This window comes from Podarcis erhardii (genome assembly GCF_964252035.2).
Source record: "Podarcis erhardii genome assembly, chromosome: 4".
NCBI classification, from domain to species: Eukaryota; Metazoa; Chordata; class Lepidosauria; order Squamata; family Lacertidae; genus Podarcis; species Podarcis erhardii.
Window position 1 is genome coordinate 9,222,029 of NC_138508.1, and position 27,362 is coordinate 9,249,390.

General features: G+C 48.1%; 1 protein-coding gene across 2 annotated transcripts in view; it reads left to right on the plus strand.

The window, feature by feature from the left end:
* The window catches only part of GDPD5 (glycerophosphodiester phosphodiesterase domain containing 5), a 194,500-nt gene extending 167,344 nt beyond the window's left edge, over window positions 1-27,156 (plus strand). Inside the window, exons 11-17 of one of the 2 annotated variants that reach the window (XM_081860460.1) lie at window positions 162-380; window positions 4,713-4,870; window positions 7,353-7,500; window positions 12,286-12,368; window positions 14,052-14,066; window positions 24,943-25,055; window positions 26,577-27,156. In XM_081860460.1, the coding sequence (XP_081716586.1) occupies window positions 162-380; window positions 4,713-4,870; window positions 7,353-7,500; window positions 12,286-12,368; window positions 14,052-14,066; window positions 24,943-25,055; window positions 26,577-26,692 (852 nt within the window). In that variant the 3' untranslated portion in view covers window positions 26,693-27,156. The remainder of the gene's footprint in view (window positions 1-161; window positions 381-4,712; window positions 4,871-7,352; window positions 7,501-12,285; window positions 12,369-14,051; window positions 14,067-24,942; window positions 25,056-26,576) is intronic. The other variant, XM_081860461.1, reaches the window with a different exon arrangement.
* Window positions 27,157-27,362: the final 206 nt, after the last annotated feature.

A 27,362-nucleotide genomic window follows, 5' to 3' on the forward strand; every position in this document is an offset into this window, starting at 1 on the left:
CGTTGTGCGAAAGCTCAAATGAAATCTGGAAATCGACGGCCAGGGAATAAGCTGCCGCGTGGTTGTAGCCTAAAAGATGGCTTCCTCAAAAAATAAAAATGTTGGCTTCGAAAGCGATAACGTTGAACACTGGTCTCTCTGTTTGCTCCCCCTTCCCTCAGAATGATCCCTTCTGGACCGCCCAGTCGCTCTCCAGTTCCGACTTTGTCAGAGCCGCCAACCAGTCCGTCTGCAAGCTGGCCGAGATGCTGGAGGTGGTCAAGGGCAATGCCACTGTCCTCTTAAACTTCCAGAGCTTGCCCCGGGACCACCCTTACTACAGCGCTTTCATCAACATCACCCTGGAAACGGTCCTCGACTCGGGCATCCCTCAGCAGGCTGTGAGTTCAACGTCACGTTTGTAGGTAGATGCTGAATAATGTTTGTGGGGGCTTCTGCTTCAGTCGGAGAAGCAGAAACTAGAGGCGGGCTTGGGAGAGGCTCATGGGCAAAAGAAGCTTTTTTGGGGGGGGTCGCTGTAGCTTTCCGGAGGATGAGCGAGAAACATTCCCCGAAACCTGCCCTCTGCCCCCCACAAAAGGCACCTTGCTCATCGCCGCTTGCTTCCGTCCTGAGTTTTGCGGGGGGGGTGGGGGGGGTGGACTAGATGTTTCTCAGGGATCCCTCTTGATTCCATGAACTTCCTTTTTGATGTGCCTTGCCTTCTCATCGGCTGCATGGTCCTAGCCAATCGGGAGCACGTAGTCATGGTGATCAAATGGCAACTTCATTGAGGTTGAATGAAGATTTTCCTTGCCCTCCCTGGGAATGGCCTGGTTGCTGGGGTTTCATAATAATAATAATAATAATAATAATAATAATAATAATAATAATAATAATAAATTTATTTATACCCTGCCCAACTGGCCGGGCCTCCCCAGCCATTCTGGGTGGCTTCCAGCGGGATATTAAAAACACGATAAAAGATCAAACATTAAAAGCTCCCTGAACAGGGCTGCCTTCAGATGTCTTCTAAAAGTCAGGTACAGTGGTACCTCAGGTTACAGACGCTTCAGGTTACAGACTCCGCTAACCCAGAAATAGTACCTTGGGTTAAGAACTTTGCTTCAGGATGAGAACAGAAATTGTGCTCTGGCGGCACGGCAGCAACAGGAGGCCCCATTAGCTAAAGTGGTGCTTCAGTTTAAGAACAGTTTCAGGTTAAGAATGGACTTCTGGAATGAATTAAGTTCTTAACCCGAGGTATACCACTATAGTTGTTTATTTCCTTGACATCTGGTGGGAGGGCGGTCCACAGTTTGTTGTTGGTGCCATTGTCAAATCATTCCAGAGATGTGTCTCCTGCTGAGATCTTCCCTCATCCTGGAGCAGCCGTCTTCTGAGTGACAGCCCTCCACTGATTATTGTGTCCCTCCTCTTTACCTTATATGAATACAGTTCAAGACACAAACCATTTCGTGAAGGTCCATTCAATGTCGGACATCTCTTCCTGATCTCTTCAACCTGGGATATCCGGGCAGCTGGAAGGCATCTGCCTAGAGCAGTGGGTTGGGCGGTGAGATTTCCATGTGCCCTTAAGATCCTGGCGCTGTGGTCTAAACCACTGAGCCCCTTAGGCTTGCCAATTAGAAGGTCAGCGGTTCAAATCCCCGTGATGGAGTGAGGTCCCATTGCTCTGTGCCAGCTCCTGCCAACCTAGCAGTTCGAAAGCACACCAGTGCAAGTAGATAAATAGGCACCACTGTGGCGGGAAGGTAAACAGCGTTTCCATGCGCTTTGGTTTCCATCATGGTGTCCCGTTGTGCCAGAAGCGGTTTAGCCTTGCTGGCCACATGATCCGAAAAAGTGTCTGCGGACAAACGCCAGCTCCCTTGGCCTGAAAAATAAGATGAGTACCGCCGGTGCCAGATTTACGTATAAGCTAAACAATCTATAGCTTAGGGCCCCACTCTCTTGGGACCCCCCCCAAAAAATAAAGGAAAAAAACCTTGGATGTACATTTCCAAAATATAAGATAAAAATCAAATCAAATAAAACCTACATACAACAACAGTGTTTTGTGTATTAGGTCCATAAATTACCATATAGAATATATTCCACACAAAAAACAGCGACCATTTGTTGTTGACAAAGGACAGCTGGAGATATAAAGGGCCCCATTACCACCAGTAGCTCAGGGCCTCATCAAACCTAAATCCAGCCCTGAGTACCACAACCCCATAGTTGCCTTTGACTGGACTTAACTGTCTAGGGGTCCTTTGCCTTTAAAGATAAAGGGTAAAGGGACCCCTGACCATTAGGTCCAGTCGTGACCAACTCTGGGGTTGCGGCGCTCATCTCGCTTTATTGGCCGAGGGAGCCAGCGTACAGCTTCTGGGTCATGTGGCCAGCATGACTAAGCCGCTTCTGGCGAACCAGAGCAGCACACGGAAACGCTGTTTACCTTCCCACCGGAGCGGTATCTATTTATCTACTTGCACTGGTGTGCTTTCGAACTGCTAGGTTGGCAGGAGCTGGCACAGAGCAATGGGACCTCACTCCGTCATGGGGATTTGAACCGCTGACCTTCTAATTGGCAAGCCCAAGAGGCTCAGTGGTTTAGACCACGGCGCCACCCGTGTCCCTTTGCCTTTACCTTTTACCAAACAGCCTTTCCAGTTAAGGGTGTGAGAGTTTGTTGTTGTTGCTCACCGCGTTCAGTCCTGAAGCATCTTGCACACCCACATATGGAGCAATTAGCTTGGGGGACGACTCCACATTTAGTTTCCATCTGTTCTTTCTAAGAACACCGGCAGCCAGTTTCCAATCCAACGTGCATCTTGCTCCACCGGGTCCTCGTTCAAGGAGGCTGCCTGCTTCCATTCTGTCAGCCATTTCTGTTCATCCACCCCCAAAAATAACCTTTTGGAGGCAGCGTTTGTGCTTCTAGCTTGGTTTAATGCTGCCTAATGAGGACTCAGGTTCTATCCACAACGACATCTTATTATTTTGTTACATTTTATTGCATTACATTAGATTGGCATCCCTCCAATGAGCTCAAGGTCGTGTATGTAGCTCTCCTGATTTTATCTTTACAACAACCCTGTGAGGTAGGTTAGGCAGAGAGGGAGCGTGTTGGGTACCGGGCGTCCCAATCTGCCAATTTGGAAGGGTATAAATTCAGCCAGAGAGGTGGGTCCCACAAAACGAAATCCCTTCACTGCCAAAGGACAGAGGAGGCGAAACCACAGGATCTGGCTATAATTGTACAGCGAAGGCTCTCTAGAAGCACCTTTGGACTGAAAAGACCAGATGATTCTTAGCAATAGGAAATAATTTCAGGTTGGAGAGAGAGAGAGAGAGAGAGAGAGAGAGAGAGAGAGAGAGAAGATAAAGTATTTGCACTGATCTTTATCTTTTCTCTCTCTCTCTCTCCAACCTGAAATTATTTCCCTTTGCTAAGAATCATCTGGTCTTTTATTTGCACTGATTGAACGTGGGTGGCGCTGTGGGTTAAACCACAGAGTCTAGGACTTGCTGATCAGAAGGTCAGCTGTTCGAATCCCCGCAATGGGGCGAGCTCCCGTTGCTCGGTCCCTGCTCCTGCCAACCTAGCAGTTTGAAAGCACATCAGTGCAAGTAGATAAATAGGTACCGCTCCAGCGGGAAGTAAACAGCATTTCCGTGCGCTGCTCTGGTTCGCCAGAAGCGGCTTAGTCATGCTGGCCACATGACCCGGAAGCTGTACGTCGGCTCCCTCGGCCAATAAAGCAAGATGAGCGCTGCAACCCCAGAGTCGTCCACGACTGGACCTAATGGTCAGGGGTCCCTTTACCTTTACCTATTTGCACTGATCAGGAAACCACACTCAAGACTGCTGCGACCGGATGCGCAATGGTACATTTACATAACGCAGAAATGTTCCAGAATTTTAAAGTGAAATATTTGCACCAATTTTAAGCCGTGGTTTTGAGAAACTGTTTTTGCTTCTTGAGTGAGGAGTGCGATCTTTTGAAAAGCAATACCAACCGTTGAAAAGCTTTTGCAGCCTTGACCTCTTGGTCATGGCTGCTCTTTTCTAACACTAGAAAAGTTCAACCTGTGCTGCTGATATAAGTAGTATATGACTCATGCAACACGCTGGCGACTCATATACACACAATAATTACCAAAATAAGTATACATTCTTTATCAATCTTCTGAGAAAAATACAAAACCTTGTGCAAAGCCGCAGAAACTTGCGAACTGTCCAGTCTAAGATGAACTTAAAGGTAAAGGTAAAGGTACCCCTGCCCGTACGGGCCAGTCTTGCCAGACTCTAGGGTTGTGCGCTCATCTCACTCTATAGGCCGGGAGCCAGCGCTGTCCGCAGACACTTCCGGGTCACGTGGCCAGCGTGACAAGCTGCATCTGGCGAGCCAGCGTAGCACACGGAACGCCGTTTACCTTCCCGCTCTAAAGCGGTACCTATTTATCTACTTGCACTTAGGGGTGCTTTTGAACTGCTAGGTTGCAGGTGCTGGGACCGAACGATGGGAGCGCACCCCGCCACGGGGATTCGAACCGCTGACCATGCGATCGGCAAGTCCTAGGCGCTGAGGTTTTACCCACAGCACCACCCGCGTCCCTTATAAGATGAACTTATAATGTCTGATTTCAATAGATTTTCCAAATGTTCTTTTCTAACGGCGACTGCTACTGGGTTCCTTTCGTTTTGTTTTCTGCCCCATCAGGTGATGTGGTTGCCTGACTCGGACCGCCGACTGGTCCAAGAGGTTGCCCCGGGTTTCCAGCAGACCTCTGGCGTCAAGGCTGGGGCTCAGCCTTTGAGGGACAGAGGCTTCCAGAAGCTGAACCTGCGCTACACCAAAGTCACCAGGGACGATATCAGGTATGCTGTGGGCTTTCGCCCTTCCACATGCCTTTGGTCTCGTTCTCATAAGCATCCTTATCTTTCTGGACTGTACCACTTTCGGCCTGCGGGAAGCTTCCATGACGGAAGGTTTCTCCCATTTTTTAAAAAAAGAGAAACGAAAACCGACATCCTTGCTTCTAGAAAAGTAGAGTGCCAGGGAAGGTAATGTCTCGATTTGGCTTCTCCCTGATGCGCTGGCTTTCTGAGGTCAGGGAAGACTGCAATCTACATGGATTATGACCAGGCGTGGGGTGCTAGTGTCACACACAGTTCATCGTTCCTCCCACCAAAATATCTAGGGAAATCAGGAGGGGTTTTGCAACATAATGAAATTGTAGAATAAATTCCTCAAGGCAAGATGCTTTGCAGGAGGTTGAACTTTGGGTACCTTCCAGCTCTATGATTTAGTGATTCCTGCAAGCTTTCCTCAGTGAAGCAGATTGCAGAATTGACCTTCTTGTTAGCAGAGACGACTACAGCCCTGAACAGAGCTAGCGGCAGAGGAAAAGGCCTTTTGACAGGGGTGCCTAATGATGACTAAGGGCCTGCAGAGACAATTGCATGCCTGGAACGTAATGGATGGCTTTGTGAGGCTGCCTCTAATATCCTCTTTGGGCCCTTTGAGAGACAAGCTCCAAACCACTTGCCACGCTCCTTATCTCTCCGGCAGCCGCTGCTGTTACCATGGAGCTGTGAAAGAAGTCCAAGGTCCCGGTTTTTATTTCAGAAATTACTTTGTGCACAGAAAAACAGCCCATTAATAGCCTTTGATCCGTCCGTCTTATCTTTGGACGGACGTTGGCTGGGACACTTTCCGAGAACAACGCGTGGTTGCGGTTTGCCGATTGGGGAATAATATTTTGGGGATGTAGATCTGGAGCAAGTGACGGCATTTGTTTTGCAGCTGGATGAGAAACGTTTGCTTCTCAGCCTTGTCGTGTTTGCTTGTTTGCTCCCTCAGGGGGTTGAACCAACATTTGCAGCACATGGAAATGCCGTTTACTTCCCACCGGAGTGGTACCTATTTATCTACTTGCACTTTGATGTGCTTTCGAACTGCTAGGTGGGCAGGAGCTGGGACTGAACAACTGGAGCTCACCCTGTTGCAGGGATTTGAACAGCCGACCTTCCGATCGGCAAGTCCTAGGCTCTGTTGTTTAACCCACAGCGCTTAGAGACCAACTAAGTTTGTTATTGGTATGAGCTTTCATGTGTATGCACACTTATCTGAAGAAGTGTTGTTTGTCTCTGACATCTGGTGGGAGGGCGTTCCACAGGGCGGGTGCCACTACCAAGAAGACCCTCTACCTGGTTCCCTGTAGCTTTGCTTCTCGCAATGAGGGAACCTCGGCACTGGACCTCAGTGTTCAGGCTGAACAATGGAGGTGGAGATGCTCCTTCAGGTCTACTGGCCTTTGAGGCCATTTAGGGCTTTCAGGGTCAGCACCAACAGTATGAATTGTGCTCCGAAACGTACTGGGAGCCAATGTAGGTCTTTCAGGACTGGTGTTATATGATCTCGGCGGCTGCTCCCAGTCACCAGTCTAGCTGCTGCATTCTGGATTAGTTGTAGTTTAGATATCCCTTGAGGCAGCAGGTATATTCAGAAGCAGAGTACCCTCAGGTACCAGACACTGGGGACAGGCAGGGGAACGGCCTTCATTGCTGCCTTTTTGGCGTTCTCCTTCTTGAACCTTGGTGATATGGCCTGAAGCCAAAATTTGAGGCTTGGGGAAGGAAGCATAAAAGCTCTTTCAGGGTCTCAGAGCCCTTCACCCTCCTTCCTAAAGCCCAGTAAGCAGTTGCGCGGCTTTGGGAAGGAAGAGGAGGACCCAGGGCCTTGTCAAAGCCCTCATACGTCCTGTGGCGCTGTGGTCTAAACCACTGAGCCTCTTGGGCTTGCCAATCAGAAGGTCAGGGGTTCGAATCCCCGTGACGGAGTGAGGTCCTGTTGTTCTGTGCCAGCTCCTGCCAACCTAGCAGTTCGAAAGCACACCAGTGCAAGTAGATAAATAGGTACCACTGTGGCGGAAAGGTAAACGGCGTTTCCGTGCACTCTGGTTTCCGTCATGGTGTTCCATTGTGCCAGAAGCTGTTTAGTCCTGCTGCCCACATGACCCGGAAAGCTGTCTGTAGACAAATGCCGGCTCCTTCGGCCTGAAATCGAGATGATCGCCACAACCCCATAGTCGCCTTTGACTGGACTTAATCATCCAGGGGTCCTTTACCTTTTATCTTTACCTGCCTCCTTCCCAAAGCTGGAGAAGCGCTTACCAGACTTTGAAAAGGTACCACCTCAGCCAGTGGTGCTGCCCTAAAACGGCCTCTGTTCTCTGATGTGGTTCTCTGACAGCAGAATCTGGGACCAGACAGAACCCAGCGTCCCAGCAATTGCCATTTTGACGTTCTTCTGTGCTTTTTAAGGCCCGTCCTTCTCCCCGCTCTGCTTCCTCGACAGGGAATACGCCGTGGCGAACTTGAGCGTCAATCTGTTTGTCGTGAACGAGCCTTGGCTTTACTCTGTCCTGTGGTGCTCCGGGGTCCAGTCCGTCACCTCCGACAACTCTCGTGTCCTCAGCAGGCTGCGTTCCCCAGTCTGGATGATGGTAAGCAGGGCTTGGGCTTTGTGTCTGTTCGTTTCCAGGCGTATGAACTTCAGGAAGAGAAGTAGCCTGCTAGAACAGGCCTGCCAGGTTTCAGGCAACCGAGGGAGCAGAATGCTGCAAGAGCCGGGAATGATAAAAAAAATCCCACAGGAAGCAGGGATGGCCATGAACTTGGGTGTCTTTGAAAGAGGATCGGACAAATTCATGACAGAGGAAATTATAATTACAATATAATAATATAATATAATATAATATAATATAATATAATATAATATAATAATACAATACAATACAATACAATACAATACAATACAATACAATACAATACAATACAATACAATACAATACAATACAATAATATAATATAATATATTATTATATTATATTATATTATATTATATTATATTGTATTATATTATATTATATTATAATAATACAATACAATACAATACAATACAATACAATACAATACAATACAATACAATACAATACAATACAATACACAGTGGTACCTCGGGTAAAGAACTTAATTCGTTCTGGAGGTCCGTTCTTAACCTGAAACTGTGCTTAACCTGAGGTCACACTTTAGCTAATGGGGCCTCCTGCTTCTGCCGTGCGATTTCTGTTCTCATCCTGAGGTAAAGTTCTTAACCCGAGGTACTATTTCTGGGTTAGCGGAGTCTGTAACCTGCAGCATCTGTAACCTGAAGTGTCTGTAACCCAAGGTACCACTGTAATATAATTATTTACGGTACACCCTGCCCATCTGGCTGGGTTTTCCCAGCCACTCTGGGCAGCTTCCAACAAGAGATTAAAAATGCATTAAAACATCAGTCATTAAAAACTTCCCTAAGCAGGACTGCCTTCAGATGTCTTCTAAACGTCGGGTAGTTGTTTATCTCTTTGACCTCTAATGGGAGGGAGGGCGTTCCACAGGGCGGGCGCCACTACCGAAAAGGCCCTCTGCCTGCTTCCCTTCACTTCTCGCAATGAGGGAATCACCAGAAGGCCCTTGGTGCTGGACCTCCATGCAGGGTGGAGACGCTCCTTCAGGTCTACTGGGCTGAGGCTGTTTAGGGCTTTCACGGTCAGCACCAACACTTTGAATTGTGTTCGGAAACGTACTGGGAGCCAATGTAGGTCTTTCAAGACTGATGTTATGTGGTCCCGGCGGCCGCTCCCAGTCCCCAGTCTAGCTGCTGCATTCTGGATTAGTTGTAGTTTCCGAGTCACCTTCAAAGGTAGCCCCACATAGAGTGCATTGCATAGTCCAAGCGGGAGATGACCCAAGCATGCACCACTCTGGCATGTGGGCAGGTAGGGTCTCATCCTGCGTACCAGATGGAGCTGTTAGACAGCTGCCCTGGACACAGAATTGACCTGCATCTCCATGGACCAAAATGATGAGTCCAAAATGATGAGACAATCCGAAAAGGGCTCTTAGTGGCTACTAGGTGCTGCCTCCACAGCAATGCTTTTGCAGCTCCTTCCCCCACCCAAAGAGGCCACAAATACTTATTATTGTTTTTATTATTTATTAAATTTGTATACGGACCTCCGTCCGTAGATCTCAGGGTGATTCACAACACAGAAATGCAAGTTTAAGAAACTCACACACAAAATACACATTGAAAACAAGAACGAAACCGATACCTGCCCGCCACTTGCTTCAAACGTAGGGCCAAAAGCTTCAGCAATAATAATAATAATAATAATAATAATAATAATAATAATAATAATAATTTATTTATTTCCCGCCCTCCCCAACCGAAGCCGGGCTCAGAGTGGCTAACAACAGTAAAATATACAACAAAGTAAAAAGGAAAGGCTTTGCCTGGTGCCTTAAGCTAGAGAGCACCAAGTGAGCTTCCCTGGGGGAAGGGTATTCCACAAATGGGGAGCCAACGTTGAAAAGGCCCTGCTTTCGTGTTGCCACCCGCTGGACCTCCCATGGAGGGGCTCGGGGAGAAGGGCCTCATAGGATGATTGCAGGGTGTGGGCTGCTTCTTATGGGGAGAACCCCTAAGAGTCCTTGAGGTATTGGCGTCCTGAGCTGCATAAGGCTTTATAGGTAAAAATCAGCACTTTGAATCATAGAATCATAGAATCCTAGAGTTGGAAGAGACCACAAGGGCCATCGAGTCCAACCCCCTGCCAAGCAGGAAACACCATCAGAGCACTCCTGACATATGGTTGTCAAGCCTCTGCTCAAAGACCTCCAAAGAAGGAGACTCCACCACACTCCTTGGCAGAAAATTCCACTGTCAAACAGCTCTTACTGTCAGGAAGTTCTTCCTAATGTTTAGGTGGAATCTTCTTTCTTGTAGTTTGGATCCATTGCTCCGTGTCCGCTTCTCTGGAGCAGCAGAAAACAACCTTTCTCCCTCCTCTATGTGACATCCTTTTATATATTTGAACATGGCTATCATATCACCCCTTAACCTCCTCTTCTCCAGGCTAAACATGCCCAGCTCCCTTAGCCGTTCCTCATAAGGCATCGTTTCCAGGCCTTTGACCATTTTGGTTGCCCTCCTCTGGACACGTTCCAGTTTGTCAGTGTCCTTCTTGAACTGTGGTGCCCAGAACTGGACACAGTACTCCAGGTGAGGTCTGACCAGAGCAGAATACAGTGGCACTATTACTCCCCTTGATCTAGATGCTATACTCCTATTGATGCAGCCCAGAATTGCATTGGCTTTTTTAGCTGCCGCGTCACACTGTTGGCTCATGTCAAGTTTGTGGTCAACCAAGACTCCTAGATCCTTTTCACATGTACTGCTCTCAAGCCAGGTGTGGGCCTCAAAACATCATAGACAAGGCTGTGGTTCACACAGGGCTTACCTGGGGTTATCTTCGTGCTCCAACACACATGCACACGATTATACTTCTTATTACTGAAAGAGAAAGGGGATAAACCTCTGCTCGGGTCAAATCCATTTGTTGAATAAAGGGGGAAAGCAAATTGACAGTGCTTTCAACTTCTGCTGCTGCAGCTACCAGTTTAGTGGCCCAGGGCGGCATCTAGTGGTCATGAAAGCATTTACTCTTAATTCATGCGCAGGCATTTATTTGAGCCACAGTCCTATTGCTTAGTTTGGTAGATGAATAAACTAAAGCTTTGGATCAGGGGTGGTTCTCCTGACCAAGGGCTGACTTGACCTGTGGCCAATACTCTGGCGCCTGAGTGCCAAAATAGACGTGGTCGAAGTGTAAAAGTGAGCACAGCCCTTTTTTGAAAAAGCAAATATTGGGTAAGGGGTCATGCAAACCTGTTGGCAATGCAGCAGGAAGCCTAGGGGAATGATCATATATATTGATCGATCAATAGATATAGATATGAAAATATTTTGGGGGGACTTGAGGGCCGCAATTTACTTTGGCTTCATGGCGTCAGGCAGCCCATATAAGCCCTCAATTAAATTTTAAAAAGTTTCCTGTTTTAAAAATGAATTTTGAAGGCTCTTGGGAGCCCCAGAAGACCTCTTGGGATCTAGATGCCATGGCGTAAGCCCCCCTATCCTTTGTTTTAGAACTGTGAATTAAGGACATGGTTTTTGAAGCTGCTTCGCTCCTGGTGTTACTGTAAGAGAAGGAATAATAATAATAATAATAATAATAATAATAATAATAATAATAATAATTTATTTATACCCCACCCATCTGGTTGGGTTTCCCCAGCCACTCTGGACAGCTCCCAACAGATTACAAACAGAATAAAACATCAAACATTAAAAACTTCCCTAAGCAGAGCTGCCTTCAGATGTCTTCTAAAAATCAGGTAGTTTATTTCCTTGACATCTGATGGGAGGGCATACCACAGGGTGGGTGCCACTACCGAGAAGGCGCTCTGCCTGGTTCCCTGTAACCTCACTTCTTGCAGGGAGGGAACCGCCAGAAGGCCCTTGGAGCTGGACCTCAGTGTCCGGGCAGAACAATGGGGGTGGAGATGCTCCTTCAGGTATACTGGGCCAAGGCCGTTTAGGGCTTTCAAGGTCAACACCAACACTTTGAATTGTGCTCGGAAATTTACTGGGAGCCACTGTAGGTCTTTCAGAACCAGTGTTATGTGGTCCCGGCGGCCACTCCCAGTCACCAGTCTTGCTGCTACATTCTGGATTAGTTGTAGTTTCCGAGTCACCTTCAAAGGTAGCCCCACGTAGAGCGCATGGCAGTAGTCCAAGAGGGAGATAACCAGAGCATGCACCACTCTGGCGAGACAGTCCATGGGCAGGGAGGGTCTCATCCTGCGTACTAGATGGAGCTGATAAACAGCTGCCCTGGACACAGAGTTAACCTGTGCCTCCATGGACAGCTGTGAGTCCAAAATGACTCCCAGGCTGCACACCTGGTCCTTCAAAAGGACAGTTAAAACGAAAAGCCTGCCCTGGACACAAAAGAAAGCTTTTAGTTTTAACTGCCAGGTTGTTAAAGTTCCCTTGCAGGGGCCAGTTAGCCAAATCCAGATGAGTATTGTAGTGGAAACATTTGGAAGCCACCAGGGGGAGGAAGGAAGCTCTCCGATGAGAGTCTTTTATGCATTTTTAATTTTTGCCCCTATTTATGTTATTGCATCCCCTTTGTACGTGTTTACATTGCTGCCATGCTGCCATTATCTTATCTGTTTTCTTCCGTCACCGAGAGAACGGGCTTCATTGCCTGCTAATAAATGTCTCAAATATATCTGAAACCAGAACTCTGCATCCCCACATTGAGAGAGAGAAACTATTATTTTAATTATTGCCTTAAGCCAACTGCATCCTTGTCTCCTCTTTTTTCTTCTTCCAGTCTCCGGACGAATACTATCTCATCTGGATAACCGCCGACCTTGTTTCGTTCGTCGTAATCGTAGGAGTTTTTATATTCCAAAAGTAAGTAGCTGCAGGAAGTGGTTTTGCAGAGTTATTCTTCGCCCCCCGCAAAACAACAACAACAAACCCATGTCTGAAAAGGCACCTTTAAGGGCAGTGGAATATTTTCAGCAACCCTTTAGAAGTTGACCCAGTTCCTACAACGCAGGACAAATGAGGCTGGCGCTCCTTTGAGCTGCCACCCTGTGCCACCCTAGTCCTGTAAGTAGATTGAGAGTGCAAGGCTTGAATGGGGAGGGCACAAAGGAAGTGGGCACCATGCCACATCTGTAACCAAGACGCCACCCAAAAACGTTGAGGGAGGGAGTTGGCATGCACCTCCTGTATTGTTTGGAAAGGCCCTCGTTTCTGAATTTCCCCCACATGTAGAAAGCTAGCATGCCAGGCTTCTTAGCCCACTCCCTGACACACTAGTTTTCTACATGTGGGGATTTAAATTGTTATTATTTCACATGCTGTCTGCACCATCATTGCTGAGGTGATCCGGCAGGAGCGAAACCCCGTGCCTCTCTAAGTAAATCTTTCGGGATGGTCCGTCCTGGGTTCTGGAGTGAGATTTAGACGGAGGTCAAGGGGTCCCCCAAATTAGTTGTAGTGAATTCATGGCTGAGCAAGGGTTTAGCGAGGGGGTCATGAATAACACAGGATTTGTTAGCATGATGCCTGGCACTCTCTTGTTTTCCTATGTAATTCTTGAGGCCTGGGAAGTCACAGTAAGCCTGTAAAAGATGCTGTGTTGGAGTCCCGGGCATGTAGTCAGAAAGAACTCAGAGGAGAAAAAATACAAAGCCAAGATGAAGGCTCTGGTCAGCTGCTGGTTTACTTCAGGAAGGCCCAAAAGAACAGCAGGCCAGCACCTCAATCCGGGCACCTTAAAATAGCCCACTGCCAGGTTGTGTTGCCGCAAATTACGCTTTCTCCACTTCCACAGCAGCGGGGCAGATTTGGCCCGGCGGGCTTCTAGCCGCTGATCCTTAGCCTTCAAATCCAGCGTAGAAGTAACATCATAAAGATCCACAGAGTGAGGGGAAGGAGGAAACATAGGCAAAATTCTTAGATGCTTTGAAAGAAGAGAGGGCAGCCATTTTTCCACCCTCCCGTCTAGCCGGGGTAGGAGAAGAGAGAATTGTTTTCCAGCTGCGAATTCCAAGAGAGGATCCGAGGACAATTCGCTGACTAGAATCCTCTCCCAAAACCCCTTTTCGAGCAAAGTTTGGGCAAGCAATATCCACTCGGGGTGCCCTAGGTCAGCGGTGGGGAAGCCCCCTGAGTGTTTTTTGGACCCCAAGGTGGCCAGGGATGATGGGAGTTGTAGTCTAGCAACATCTGAAGGGATGCAGGTATCTGACACACTCTCACCTGGGGTTGGGGTAAAACGTCTTCTCCCAGTTTTTTGCAGCTAGTTGGACGAGAGGGGATTGGCCCAGTGACCCAGTGGGACGGATTCTGAGTCCTCCACACCAGCAGTTAAATCTCCTTTGCCCTGACTCTGTATTGGTAGTTTTGCTCCCTGGGGAGGAATGATGGACTCGAAGGAGGTGCCCTATTCCTCCTTGGTTTATTTTTCTTACTGCTCTGACCTTGTTGCATGTTCCTCCTCTCTCTCTCTCTCTCTCTCTCTCTCTCTCTCTCTCTCTCTTTCTTTCTCGCTCTCTCTGCTGCTGCATTTTGGCATCTTTACAGCTATCACATAATCAGGTAATTTCTGATGCCTTCTTCCTCATCCCACCTTTCGTCTGTTTTCCTTCCTTCCTTCCTTCCTTCCTTCCTTCCTTCCTTCCTTCCTTCCTTCCCACCTCCCTCAAAAAAAGCACCGCTGCAAAATTGGGTTAAAAAGCAGGGCTGTTTCCAGAAGAAACCCTCTAGAAGTTAAAAGTAAAAAAAAAACCAGAAAGAACGACCCTCCAGCTCACGAAACGTACTAAGCGGGGATTTTCCTGCCCGCGGAACTGGGATTTGAGTGCATTCGGCAGCCTCGGTTTGCAAAACTCCAAGTGTCCCTGACGCCGGCAACCCCTGAAATGTGTCTTGTTTGTTTATTTAATGCATGTATAAAAATAATAGAGAGTTGGAAGGGACCCATGGGGGTCATCTAGTCCAACCCCCTGCAATGCAGGAATCTCAGCTGAAACATCCATGACAGATGGCCATCCAGCCGCTGCTTAAAAACCTCCAAGGAAGGAGTGTGTGCTATCTTCCAAAGGAGTTCATTCCATGGCTCTTACAGCCACCATTTCCAAGGGAGGCCGTATATTCCACTTTTTTCCTCCAAGGATCTCAAGGTGGTTCCTCCCTTCTGCCTCCTCATTTAATCCCAACAACGGCCCTGCGAGGTAGCTTAGGCTGAGAGGCAGCGACTGGCCCAAGGTCGCACCCAGGGAGCTTCCTCCTGGCCGAGTGGGGATTCCCGGTCTGCCCCACAGAGGACCTTAAGGTCCATAAATAACAACATCCTAGAGGTCCCTAAGGAAGTCAGATTAGCCTCAACCGGAGCCAGGGCCTTTTCAACACTGGCCCCGGCCTGGTGGAACGGTTTGTCTCATGAGACCAGGGCCCTGCGGGATCTGATTTCTTTTCACAGGGCCTGTAAGACAGAGTTGTTCCGCCTGGCCTTTGGCTTGGAATCAACTTGATCCCCTTCCCCTCTTTCCTCTTTCCTCCTCCTGTGATGGAACTCCCATTTGGGGACTTCCCTGGCTTTTCTCTGGCCCACATAGGGCCAGTCTGGATAGATGGCCTTGGTGGAGACTTGACATTTTCATCCCCCCAAAAGTTTTTGATTTGAGTTCCTACTGAAATGAGGCTGCATTTTAATTTTAATGTTGTACAGTGGTACCTCGAGTTACATGCGCTTCAGGTTACAGACTCCGCTGACCCAAAAATAGTACCTTGGGTTAAGAACTTTGCTTCAGGATGAGAACAGAAATCACATGGCGGCAGCAGGAGGCCCCATTAGCTAAAGTGGTGCTTCAGGTTAAGAACAGTTTCAGGTTAAGAACGGACCTCCGGAACAAATTACCGTATTTTTCGCCCCATAGGACGCATTTTCCCCCCTCCAAAAATGAAGGGGAAATCTGGGTGCGTCCTATGGGGCAAATGCAGGCTTTCGCTGAAGCTTGGAGAGCGAGACAGGAGACCACGGCAGGCCAAACTTATTCTGTTTTTTTATTTTGTGATGTTACGATGTGAACTCCTGTGGGAGTTCCCGCAGGGCTGTCTAGGCTGCGGATAGCAGCCTGCTTCCCGGAGCGGCGGGCGCGCAGAACGCCCGGCGCTTCAGGAACACATCCGCAGCCTAGGCAGCCCTGCGGGAGTTCCCCGCAGGGCTCCCCAGGCTGCGGATAGCAGCCTGCCGCCCGGCGCGCAGGGCACCCTGAAGCAGAGCGCTCCGCGCACCGGGAGGACATCCGCAACCTGCCGCCCGGCGCGGGGCGCGTCCTGAAGCAGAATGCCCCTCGCGCCGGGCAGACATCGGCCAGCCCCACAAGCTCGCGGGACAGCGGGGAGGCGCAGCACCGCCATCCCGCTGTTCCCCGACCTGGTTTTGGGGGAGAAATAAAGGAAAACATTTTTTCCTTTATTTCCCCCCCAAAAAACTAGGTGCGTCCTATGGGACGAAAAATACGGTAAGTACTCAACCCGAGGTACCACTGTATTTTACTCTTGTTTTTAAGTTGTATTTCAATCAATTGTTTTTATACCGGTGTTGGCTGCCCTGAGCCCAGTCTTGGCTGAGGAGGGCGGGATATAAATAAAATTTAATAATAATAATAATAATAATAATAATAATAATAATAATTCGAACCCATGCCTCTCCCAGGTTCTAGTCTGGCACTCTTAACCACTACACCGCCGGCTCTCAATTTATCGCTTGGGAAAATTTATACCCCACTGTTCATATAGCCTCCAAAGAGAATGATGGCCACTGACTTGGATCGGCAGTGGCGTAGCGTGGGGGCTGCAGGGGGGGCCGGTCGCACTGGGCACAACATCTGGGGGGGGGCGCTCGCCGCCTCTGGAGTCGCCGAAGAGCCTCGGGCGCAGGCTGTAGCAGAGCCCCATGTCTCGCGGAACCGACGAGCTGTGTGCGCGTCCGGGCTGAAGGCGTCCAACAGGCAGCGGCTCTCAGTGCTCACCGCGGTCCCCGCACGTCAGGGCCATGGAGGGCGCGCCAGGCAGCCCCTCCTCACAGCCCCGCCACTGCTGCTGCAGCAGCAGCTGCTGGGCCATGTTGCATTTTCCTCGCCTCTCTGCCCTCCTCCTCCTCTGGGCAAGCGGCGTCGTTTGGGCGGCAGCGCCAGCGGCAACTCGCCTCAGATCACCTGACATGGACCCCCCGCTGCCGCCGTGGCTACCTTACCGTAAATACCCCAGCCCAGGCAGCAGCAAGAAGAAGCTGGCAGCGGCGGCAGGTTAGGGGTTAGGGGCGCAAATTACTTGCCTTGCCCCCGGGTTAGGGGGCACAAATTACTTGCCTTGCCCCGGGTGCTGACAACCCACGCTACGCCGCTGTGGATCGCACAAATTCGTGGCGGACAAGGCTATTGAAGGCTACCAGTCAGAATGGCTCTGCTCTGCTGCCTCAGTTGGAGGAGCAATGCTTGTGAAAACCCATTGAAGGAGCGGAGAGGGCTCTTGTGTTTGAATCCTGCTTGTAGTCCCCCCCCCCCGACACCTGTTCAACCCCAGTGGGAACAGGACACTGGACTAGATGGGACATTGGCCTGACCCAACAGACTCTTCTTAGCTTCTGACTCACCAAGCCTGTCCAGTACACACAAAATTACCTTTAATAATAGTAATAGTAATAGTAATAGTAATAATAATAATAATAATAATAATAATAATAATAATAATAGTTTATTAACTATAATAATAATAGTTTATTTAATAATAATAATAATAATAATAATAATAATAATAATAATAGTAGTTTATTTATACCCTGCCCGTCTGGCTGAGTTTCCCCAGCCACTCTGGGTGGCTTCCAACAGAAGACTGAAATACAGTAATCCATCAAACATTAAAAGCTTCCCTAAACAGGGCTGCCTTCAGATGTCTTTTAAAGAGAAGATAGCTGCTTAAAACTGGCTGTGCCCAGTGCCGGATTTACGTATAAGCTAAACCAGCTATAGCTTGGGGCCCCACTCTCTTGGCGGCCCCCAGAAATTTACAGGGGGGGAAACTGGATGTCCATATCCAAAATATAAGATAAAAAACCAAATGAAATAAAACCTACATACAGTAACAGTGTTTTGTGTAGGTTCCTATGATGTAAGTCATGGGCCCTGCCTGCTAGCCTGCTCCCTAAAATACAGTTATAGATAGGTAGCCGTGTTGGTCTGCCATAGTCAAAACAAAATAAAAAAAAGGGTTTCTTCTTCTTCTTCTATCTGAAGAAGTGTGCATGCACACGAAAGCTCATACCTAGAACTAACTTAGTTGGTCTTTAAGGTGCTACCCTAAAATACAGTGGTGCCTCGCAAGACAAAAAGAATCCGTTCCGCGAGTCTCTTCGTCTAGCGGTTTTTTCGTCTTGCGAAGCAAGCCCATTGACAGCTTAGCGGATTAGCGCTATTAGCGATTTAGCAGTTTAGCAGATAAGCGGATAAGCGGCTTAGTGGCTTAGAAAAAGGGGGGAAGGGAAAAAACCCCGCAGGAACTCGCAAGACATTTTCGTCTTGCGAAGCAAGCCCATAGGAAATTCGTTTTGCGAAGCACCTCCAAAACGGAAAACCCTTTCGTCTAGCGGGGTTTCCGTCTTGCGAGGCATTCGTCTTGCGGGGCACCACTGTATCACTGGTTTGCTCCTTTCTATATATAGGGTGCCTACATTCTGCATGGACTGTTATGTGCAAATGGCTTGAGATACCTATTAGGTCCATAAATTACCATGCAGCATATATTCAAGACGAAACACAGCGATCATTTGTTGTTGACAAAGGACAGCTGGACATATAAAGGACCCCATTGCCTTCAGTAGCTTAGGGCCTCATCAAACCTAAATCTGGCCCTCCCTGTGCAGGTTGGCCTTTAATTCAGCCTCCTCCATCCACACTGCTGGCCATCAAGCATGATGGGAGTTGTAGTCCCAAAATCCGGAAAGGCACCAAAAAGGGAGGGGAGGTGGCTTTAACCCCTCATGTGCCTGCACCGTGAGCAGTTGAGGTTTTCGTTCTCGGCCACATTCTGCTGAAATGGAGGCTGCCTCTATGTCTTCAACCCATTCTCATTTTTTCAATTGTCCCCTGAGGTCATTTTCTTCTCTTTTGGCGAGCATTTGAAACCTGCCCCCCACCCAACCCAACCCATTTTTGCAGCCAGCCCCAATTACCCAAGCGTTCCGCCTCCACACATTATCTTCCCGCAACGTTTGGTTGTGTTACGGAGAACCATTCTCATCGGTCTGTCTCTGCCTTTCCCATTTTTTTTTAAAAAACAAAAGATTCCTTTTCTTTTTTTAAAGATATAGTTTCTGTGCATTGTCAGTGTTTCCGTGGAATAACCGAAGCGATCGTAGGCGTGAGCGGGATTCGAATCCGCTGCCTCGGCTTTCCTCCGCTGTGCATTCTGTATTGGAAGACAGCCTGGAAGCGATGTGTAGATCCGCCATGTGGGATCTTGCTTGGAGGAGCAAGGGGGAAGGTTGCAGGTTCCACTGGATCCCTCCCGAAAGAGGCACACATGAAAATATGTGTGTGTGTGTTGTGCATGTATTACCTCTAGAAGGGTTATGAACTTTCTGGGGTTCCCCCTTCCCACTTCTTCCCCCTTTTCTCTGCAAAGAACAGCTTTTCCATGCGCTGAAGTCACACAGTGAGCGTGCAGCGCTTTTGTAGTTTGTAAAATTATGCTTGGCTCAGAAAAAAAACAGAAAAAGCTTTCCTCCCTCACTCGAACTCGTGGCCCTCCAGCAAAGCTGAGCATTCTGGAAACGCATGAAAGAAAGCGCTTCTTCCTGCAGAGCAGATTTAAAACTGTGGGACTCACTTCCACAGCAGGCTTAAGAAGTGATCAACCCACATGATTTTAAAAAGGATTAGCCGAATTCACAGAGGAGAGGGCTATTACAGTATTTTAATATTTTTTGGGAAGCCGCCCAGAGTGGCTGGGGAAGCCCAGCCAGATGGGCGGGGTATAAATAATAAATTATTATTATCATATATTATTATTATCGGTGGCTGTGATGGGAGACAGTGCTCTGTCTCTGCGGTCAGAGGCAGGAATGTGCCTGAATCTCAGCTGCTGGAAACCGCAGGTCATTTAAAAAAAAGCAAATCTCAAAGTGGTTCCAGAAGATAAAGCCATAAAATCGAGAAAAAGGCACAGCCCTACTGTTAAAGTTAAAATACTGAATCAGATTAAAATCACCTCGGCTTCCTAAGAATCTGGGTGAGCATGTCCAAACAAAAATGTTTGTAGCAGGCGACGAAAAGAGTGCTGAGAAGGTGACTGATATGAATAGGGAGGGAGTTCCAAAGTTCACTAAACCGATGCGTTCTCACCAATGCAGAACAGGTGTTTTGTGGCGCCTGCCGTAGTGCCAATTCTGCCATGGTGTAATGGTAAAGGACCCCTGGACGGTTAAGTCCAGTCAAAGGTGACTGTGGGGTTGCGGCGCTCATCTCGCTTTCAGGCCGAGGGAGCCGGCGTTTGTCCGCAGACAGCTTTCCAGGTCATGCGGCCAGCAGGATTAAACCGCTTCTGGTGCAACAGGACGCCGTGACGGAAACCAGAGCACACAGAAACGCCGTTTACCTTCCCGCCACAGCGGTACCTATTTATCTACTTGCACCGGTGTGCTTTCCAACTGCTAGGTTGGAAGGAGCTGGGACAGAGCAACGGGAACTCACTCCGGTGGGGGTGATTTGAACCGCCGACCTTCTGATCGGCCAGCCCAAGAGGCTCAGTGGTTGAGACCACAGCGCCACCTGTGTTCCGTAAGGCGATCTCGTGGGTGGGGAGAGTTGTTCTCAAATCTTGCTCCCTGGTTTCCCCAGACATCTGGTCAACCGCTGGGAGAAGAGGATGCAGTTCTTTGGCCTGGGAAACCTTATAATAATATAACAATAATTTATTATTTGTACCTCGCCCATCTGGCTGGGTTTCCCCAGCCACTCTGGGGCTTCCCACAAAGACCAAAAATACGCTAAAATGTCACATGTTAAAAACTTCCCTGAACAGGGCTGCCTTCAGATGTCTTCTGAATGTCAGTTACAGTGGTACCTCGGGTTACATACGCTTCAGGTTGCATACGCTTCAGGTTACAGACTCTGCTAACCCAGAAATAGTGCTTCAGGTTAAGAACTTTGCTTTAGGATGAGAACAGAAATCATGCTCCGGCGGCACGGCAGCAGCAGGAGGCCCCATTAGCTAAAGTGGTGCTTCAGGTTAAGAATAGTTTCAGGTTAAGAACGGACCTCTGGAACGAATTAAGTACTTAACCTGAGGTACCACTGTAGTTATTTATCTCTGTGGGAACAGCAGCAATCGCAGGAAGTAAGGAGAAGCGTTTTGGCTGATGTCATCTTCCTCCGTCACTCATCCCGGCTTCTTCCGCACACGTCCGTGCTTTTATCAGCTCAGCATCTCCTCCTCCTCCTCCTCCTTTCCTGACCCTCTCTCTTTCCTCCCCTTTTACGAAGAGCAACTCCCTTTGGCTTTTCGAGGGCTGCATTTGACGCGGGGTGTGTGTGTGTGCAATTGGCGTCTTTGCACAAGCAAGCCTGCGCACCACGGCGATGGTTTCGGGCGGCTGGGCGGGGAAAGGATGTATGTGTTGGACCTAACCCCGGGTGGTTTTCATCATATTGGGTTTCTGCTAAGTTTGGGGACTGGCGAGCCTTTTGTACCTCCCTGGGCATGACCACGGCAGGCCAAACTTATTCTGTTTTTTTATTTTGTGATGTTACGATGTGAACCTCCTGGAGACCTGCGGGTATAGGGCTCTATACAAATTTTAAAAACAAAACAAAATACAATAAAATACTGGGAGCAGGGTATCTGTAACCTGCGGGTCACCAGATACGGTGGTACCTTGGTTCTCAAACTTAATCCGTCTCAAAACCAAAGCGTTCCAAAACCAAGGCGCGCTTTCCCATAGATAGCAATGCAAAACGGATTAATCCGTTCCAGACTTTTAAAAACAACCCCTAAAACAGCAACTGAACATGGATTTTACTATCTCACGAGACCATTGATCCATAAAATGAAATCACTAATCATGGTACTGTACTATAAAATAAATAAGACAGTGTTGTAGATGATAAAAATAAAAATTATTATTTTTTCTCACCTGCACTGATGATAGTCGTTGTTTGGATGGGGGGCTTTTATCCATTTGCGCAGTCACACATTCAATCAATCAATCAATCAATCAATCATTAGATGAACTGGGTTCCACACAGTCGCAAAAGCAAATGAACCGAAAAAGCCTCAAAAGCAAAAGAAATAGCAAAAACAAAAGTGCCAAACTTAATTCATTCCGGAAGTCCATTTGACTTCTGAAATGTTCGAAAACCAAGGCGCAGCTTCTGATTGGTGCAGGTGCCCTGGAAACAATAGCCGACAACCGCATCAGATGTTTGGCTTCTGAAAAATGTCCGAAAACCAGAAAACTTACTTCTGGGTTTTCTGCGTTTGAGAATCAAGGTACCACTGTACTACTGAACCACAACTCCCATCATTCCAGGCCATGGGCTGATGGGAATTGTAGCTTGACGTCTAGAGGGCCACCGGTTACCTGCCCCTGAAGTAGGAAGACCCAGCTAGATGGGCGGGGTACAAATAATAAAATTATTATTATTATTATTATTATTATTATTATTATTATTATTAGGAGTTGTAAATGCAAAATTGCTTGCAAGCTTCTCATTCCAGAAGCACTGCGGCCCATTCTCCCAGCGAGAGGGCCTTTTGGTTTCAGGGTCCCCTTGGGGTGGGGATAGAAGCTGGGTGCATCTGGAGCAAAATGCAGACTCCTCTATTTTTGTATTGATTTGGCAGCAAACCTGATGTTAGCACACAGGCCTGTTGAAATCGCATCCATTGGTGGTCTTAGGTTGGTGATTTAAGTGACCACTAGGAGGTGCAACGAAGATGAAATTGGGGTTGTGTGTGGCTGCTTGTTTGTGGTTTTGGTGTTTGTATTTAATCTTACGTATGTATTTGATCTTTTGTGTGTGGTGTGGTGTGGTGTGGTGTGGTGTGTGGTGTGTGGTGTGTGTGTGTGTGTGTATTTGGGAGCACTTTTAAAAAGTGCAGATGACAAACAAAAGCTTAAGTGAGGCTCCCCCTTTATATATGATTTTATTTTATTAATTTTATTAATTTGATTTAATGTGTGTGTGTGTGTGTGTGTGTGTGTGTGTGTGCGCGTGTGCTTGCACGCAGGCACACACACTAACCATCTGATCAATCAATCAATCAATCAATCAGGGGCACCTTTTTTAGATGGCTTAATTTAAAATAAATAAATAAATGAACTGGGTTTTTTTAAACATCGCAGATCCGGCCCAAGGTTTTTGCAAAGTCGCTGCTTTAAGTGGTAATGTGAGAAGCCCACGGCTCTCGCGCTTTGTGTCTAGACTCAAAAGAGCCAGAAATGATTAACTGGAAAATTCAGACTCGCTCCGACTCCTGTTCCCCTTGGTCGGATTAAGTTGCCTGTGCCTGTTTTGTTTAGCATCACCCCTCCCAGTAGACCTGAGATCGAATCCTGCTTTGCTGGAGCGGGGAGGGTGCTGGTCACCGAGCAGGTGCCTCCTTTTGCAATCCTTTTGCTAACCTCCAGTCCTTTCTCATATTTCCATTGAAAGCATGTTAATAAATAATAATAATAATTTTTTTATTTATACCCCACCCTTCCTGGCTCAAAAAACCAGGCTCAGGGTGGCTAACAACAAATTTAAAACACTTAATTGATGCAACAAAAAACAGCATTAAATACAGTATAAAACATGAGTAACAATAAATTCAGAATTGCGGCCCCCTCCCACTAACTCCCCCCCCCCGCTCCAATTTGAGAGGAGCCCAGCCACTGAATCTATGCTCGGCTCAGCAGAAAAGGCCCATTCTCATGTTGCCACCCTCCGGACCCCTAATGTAGGGGGCACATGAAGAAGGACCCCAAAGGATGATTTCAGGGTCTGGGTCAGTTCCTATGCAGAGAGGCGGTCCTTGAGGCATGGCAGTCCTGCGCTCTTTAAGCGGGGGGAGTCCATCAATTTTGTTAGATCAATTAAACTAAATAGCATTAATTGGTTTTTCAATAAATGTGCCGTTAATGGTTGGTGTTTTGGATTTCATCACATTATTATCTTATTTTTATTGCATTATTATTTATCAGCTCCCTGCTTGTGGAATGCTCTCCCCAGGGAAGTTCGCCTGGTGCCTTCATTACATACCGTATTTTTCGCTCCATAAGACTTTTTTCCTCCTAAAAAGTAAGGGGAAATGTCTGTGCGTCTTATGGAGCGAATGCGTGGTCCCTGGAGCTGAATTGCCCAGGGGCAAAAAGCAGATCGTGGTTTGGGGGTTTTTTTAGAAAGAGGGAAGGGGGTGTTGAAAGGAAGCCGCTGAGCAGCTGATTGGCAAGCGATCGGAGGGAGATAAGGGACGCTAGAGATAAAGGAGGCTGCCTGGGAGGGGGGAGGTAAAGACAGTGAACTTGCAAGGCGAGGAGACAGGAAGACTAAAACAAGCAATGAGGAGAGAAATTAGAAGAAAAGGAAATTAGAAGAAAAGGAATAGCAGACAACTACTCCAGCTAAGAAAAAGACACTAAGGCAAACAAGAGGGATCGGTGGGATCGGGAGGGAGATAAGGGACGCTAGCGATAAAGGAGGCTGTCTGGGAGGGGGGAGGTAAAAGCCCATGGATCCTCAGGATTCTTGCATTGGGTCACCCCAAATTCACCATCAGATCACATAGCATGTCCATGGCTACAGCCTGCACCAAAAAAATCACGCATCCAGTGTTTTGTGGGGCCGCAATGGCGCAAAAACGTGGTTACAAAGCAGGGATCCACATGGATCCTCAGGATTTTTGCATTGGGCTATCCCAAACTCACCGTCAAATCACATATCATGTCTGTGGCCACATCATGAACCACAAAAATCATACATCCACTGTTTCATTCAGAATATTTTTTTTTCTTGTTTTCCTCCTCTAAAAACTAGGGGCGTCTTATGGTCAGGGGTGTCTTATGGAGCAAAAAATACGGTATTTATTTTTTTAGGCGCCAGGCGAAAATGTTTCTCTTCAACTAGGCCTTGGGCTGATTCATATTCTGTAGCCTTTTAAACGTGTCTGTGAGAAGGTGGGGAGGCTATTGTCTTTCTGTTTTTATAATTATTTACTTGTTTTTATTCTGTGAGCCGCCCCTGAGACAGTCTGGCCGGCTTGCAGAGTTTCAAAACAGAAGGAAAACGAGTTTTCTGTCGCTGTGCTAGGAGAATAGGGCAGAGTCGCTTCGTCATGAGTTTGAGAACCCATGGATTGTGAGCTCCTTGCCTGGAAACCTGGACGGGCGCATGAAAAGTCCGGTTCCCGACGTTCTCCTTGTCCGTTTCAGGTGGCGAATGGGCACCATCCACAGCTACAACCCTGAACAGATCATGCTCAGCGCCGCCGTCCGAAGGTCCAGCCGGGATGTCAACATCATGAAGGAGAAACTCATCTTCTCAGGTGAGGCAATTCGAGGCTGGATTCCATTCTCTGCGGCAGAGAAATAACTTCCTGTGGGTGTCTTTCTCTTCTTCGGGTCTTCAATTCGAGTCTCGCCACAAATTCATTGTCATGCGGCTAAGGTTAAGTCTTTTTTAAACATTACAGACCCAGCCCAAGCAGAGTCGCTGCTTTAAATGGTAATGTACCGGTAAAAAGGTAAAGGTAAAGGGACCCCTGACCATTAGGTCCAGTCGCAGACAATTCTGGGGTTGCGGCGCTCACCTCACTTTATTGGCCGAGGGAGCCGGCGTTCAGCTTCCGGGTCATGTGGCCAGCATGACTAAGCCGCTTCTGGCGAACCAGAGCAGCGCACGGAAACGCCGTTTACCTTCCCGCCGGAGCGGTACCTATTTATCTACTTGCACTTTGAGGTGCTTTCGAATTGCTAGGTGGGCAGGAGCAGGGACTGAGCAACGGGAACTCACCCTGTGGCCAGGATTCGAACCGCCGACCTTCTGATCAGCAAGTCCTAGGCTCTGTGGTTTAACCCACAGCGCCACCCGCGTCCCTGTACCGGTACTTTTGAATAAATAAGGTGTACTATTCATTGTATCAAATTGTAGATTTCAACAGAAGTCTCATAAAGTTCAATGAGAAAAGCAGAAGACCCAGTGGAACAGTTCATTCTCTAGTCATTTCATGCACAAGGTCCATACATGTATAAGTATCTATTCCACCTGTCTGTTCAAAGAGTCCAATAATCCACATGAAGGGTTGTTACAGTTCCACAGAATCCTTTCACAGAGTCTAAGACAATATGTAATATGTAATTTTACAATATGCAATATTACAGGATAGTAGATCTTATAGCATAGTAAAGGTAAAGGGTAGAGGAACCCCTGACCATTAGGTCCTGTTGTGACCGACTCTGGGGTTGTGGCGCTCATCTCGCTTCATTGGCCGAGGGAGCCGGCGTACAGCTTCCGGGTCATGTGGCCAGCATGACTAAGCCGCTTCTGGTGAACCAGAGCAGCGCATGGAAACACCGTTTACCTTCCCGCCAGAGCGGTAGCTATTTATCTACTTGCACTTTGACGTGCTTTTGAACTGCTAGGTTGGCAGGAGCAGGGACCAAGCAACAGGAGCTCACCCTGTCGCGGGGATTCGATTGGCAAGTCCTAGGCTCTGTGGTTTAACCCACAGCGCCACCAGCGTCCCAATAGCATAGTAGTGGTTGCTATAAGATCCACTATCCTGTAATATTACATATGAGCCTGTTCTACTGATGAAGCCTAGGGTGGCGATACAAGGCTAATGTTCTGGAAATCCTTGCCTTAGACTGTGAAAGGATTCTGTGGAACTGTAACAACCCTTCGTGTGGATTATTGGCTTCAATAGGGGAGATTTGAACCCTGGTCTCGCAGCTCCTAGTCTGACACTCTAACAACTACACCGCACTGCCTCGCGTTAACCGCAGCATCTATTCAGATCCTTCCCCCTTCGCCTTCTAACACCCCACACTTTCTCTTTCCTCCTCAGAGATCAACAGCGGCATCGAGACGACGGACGAGCTTTCGCTGTGCTCGGAGAACGGCTACGCCAACGAAGTCGTCACCCCCCTGGACCACCGAGAAGTGAAGCTTCGTATCAACTGAGGGGGCAGCGGAGGAGCGCTTGGGGGGCTCCGGAACCTTCCAACACTTCCTTGGTCCTTGCGTGGACTGCCTGGGACTCTTAATGCAATGGACTTCATGCGGGTGGCCTGGTGCCTCTCTGGAAACTGAAGCTGGACTGGGTTTCTTTGATTTTTTTGTCGTTGTTGTAAATATCCCCCCTTTTTGTGACCCCTTTTCTTGCCTATCATGGGATTGGCGGCGGGTGGGGCAGGATTCGGCATGTTTGCGAGGAGTGATCTGGCGATGGGACCCACTAGAACATAGCCTTCAGAGGTGTTACTGGACTACAAGTCCCACCATCCAGGACCATGCATGGCTACAGCTGATGGGAATTGTAGTCCAACGTCGTGCAGGGTCATGTGATGGAAGGAACCCCACTGTCTTTCTCTCCTCTCCTGGTGCAGCGATTGTTAGCTGAACTTATTTAAAGATGTATGTTGTGACACCTTGGTGAAGCGTGGTTATTATCCATATTTTTATGGGTTTGAAATCTTCTGGGTGCTGGGAAGGTGTCCAGCCTGAAATCTGAGGGCGGCATTGCCTATCTAGACAACGATCCAAGAGCCGTGTGACTGGTGGCAGAGCCAGAAGCAGAAGTGGGGAGGAAATACCGTATTTTTCGCTCTATTATTGTTGTTTAGTCGTTTAG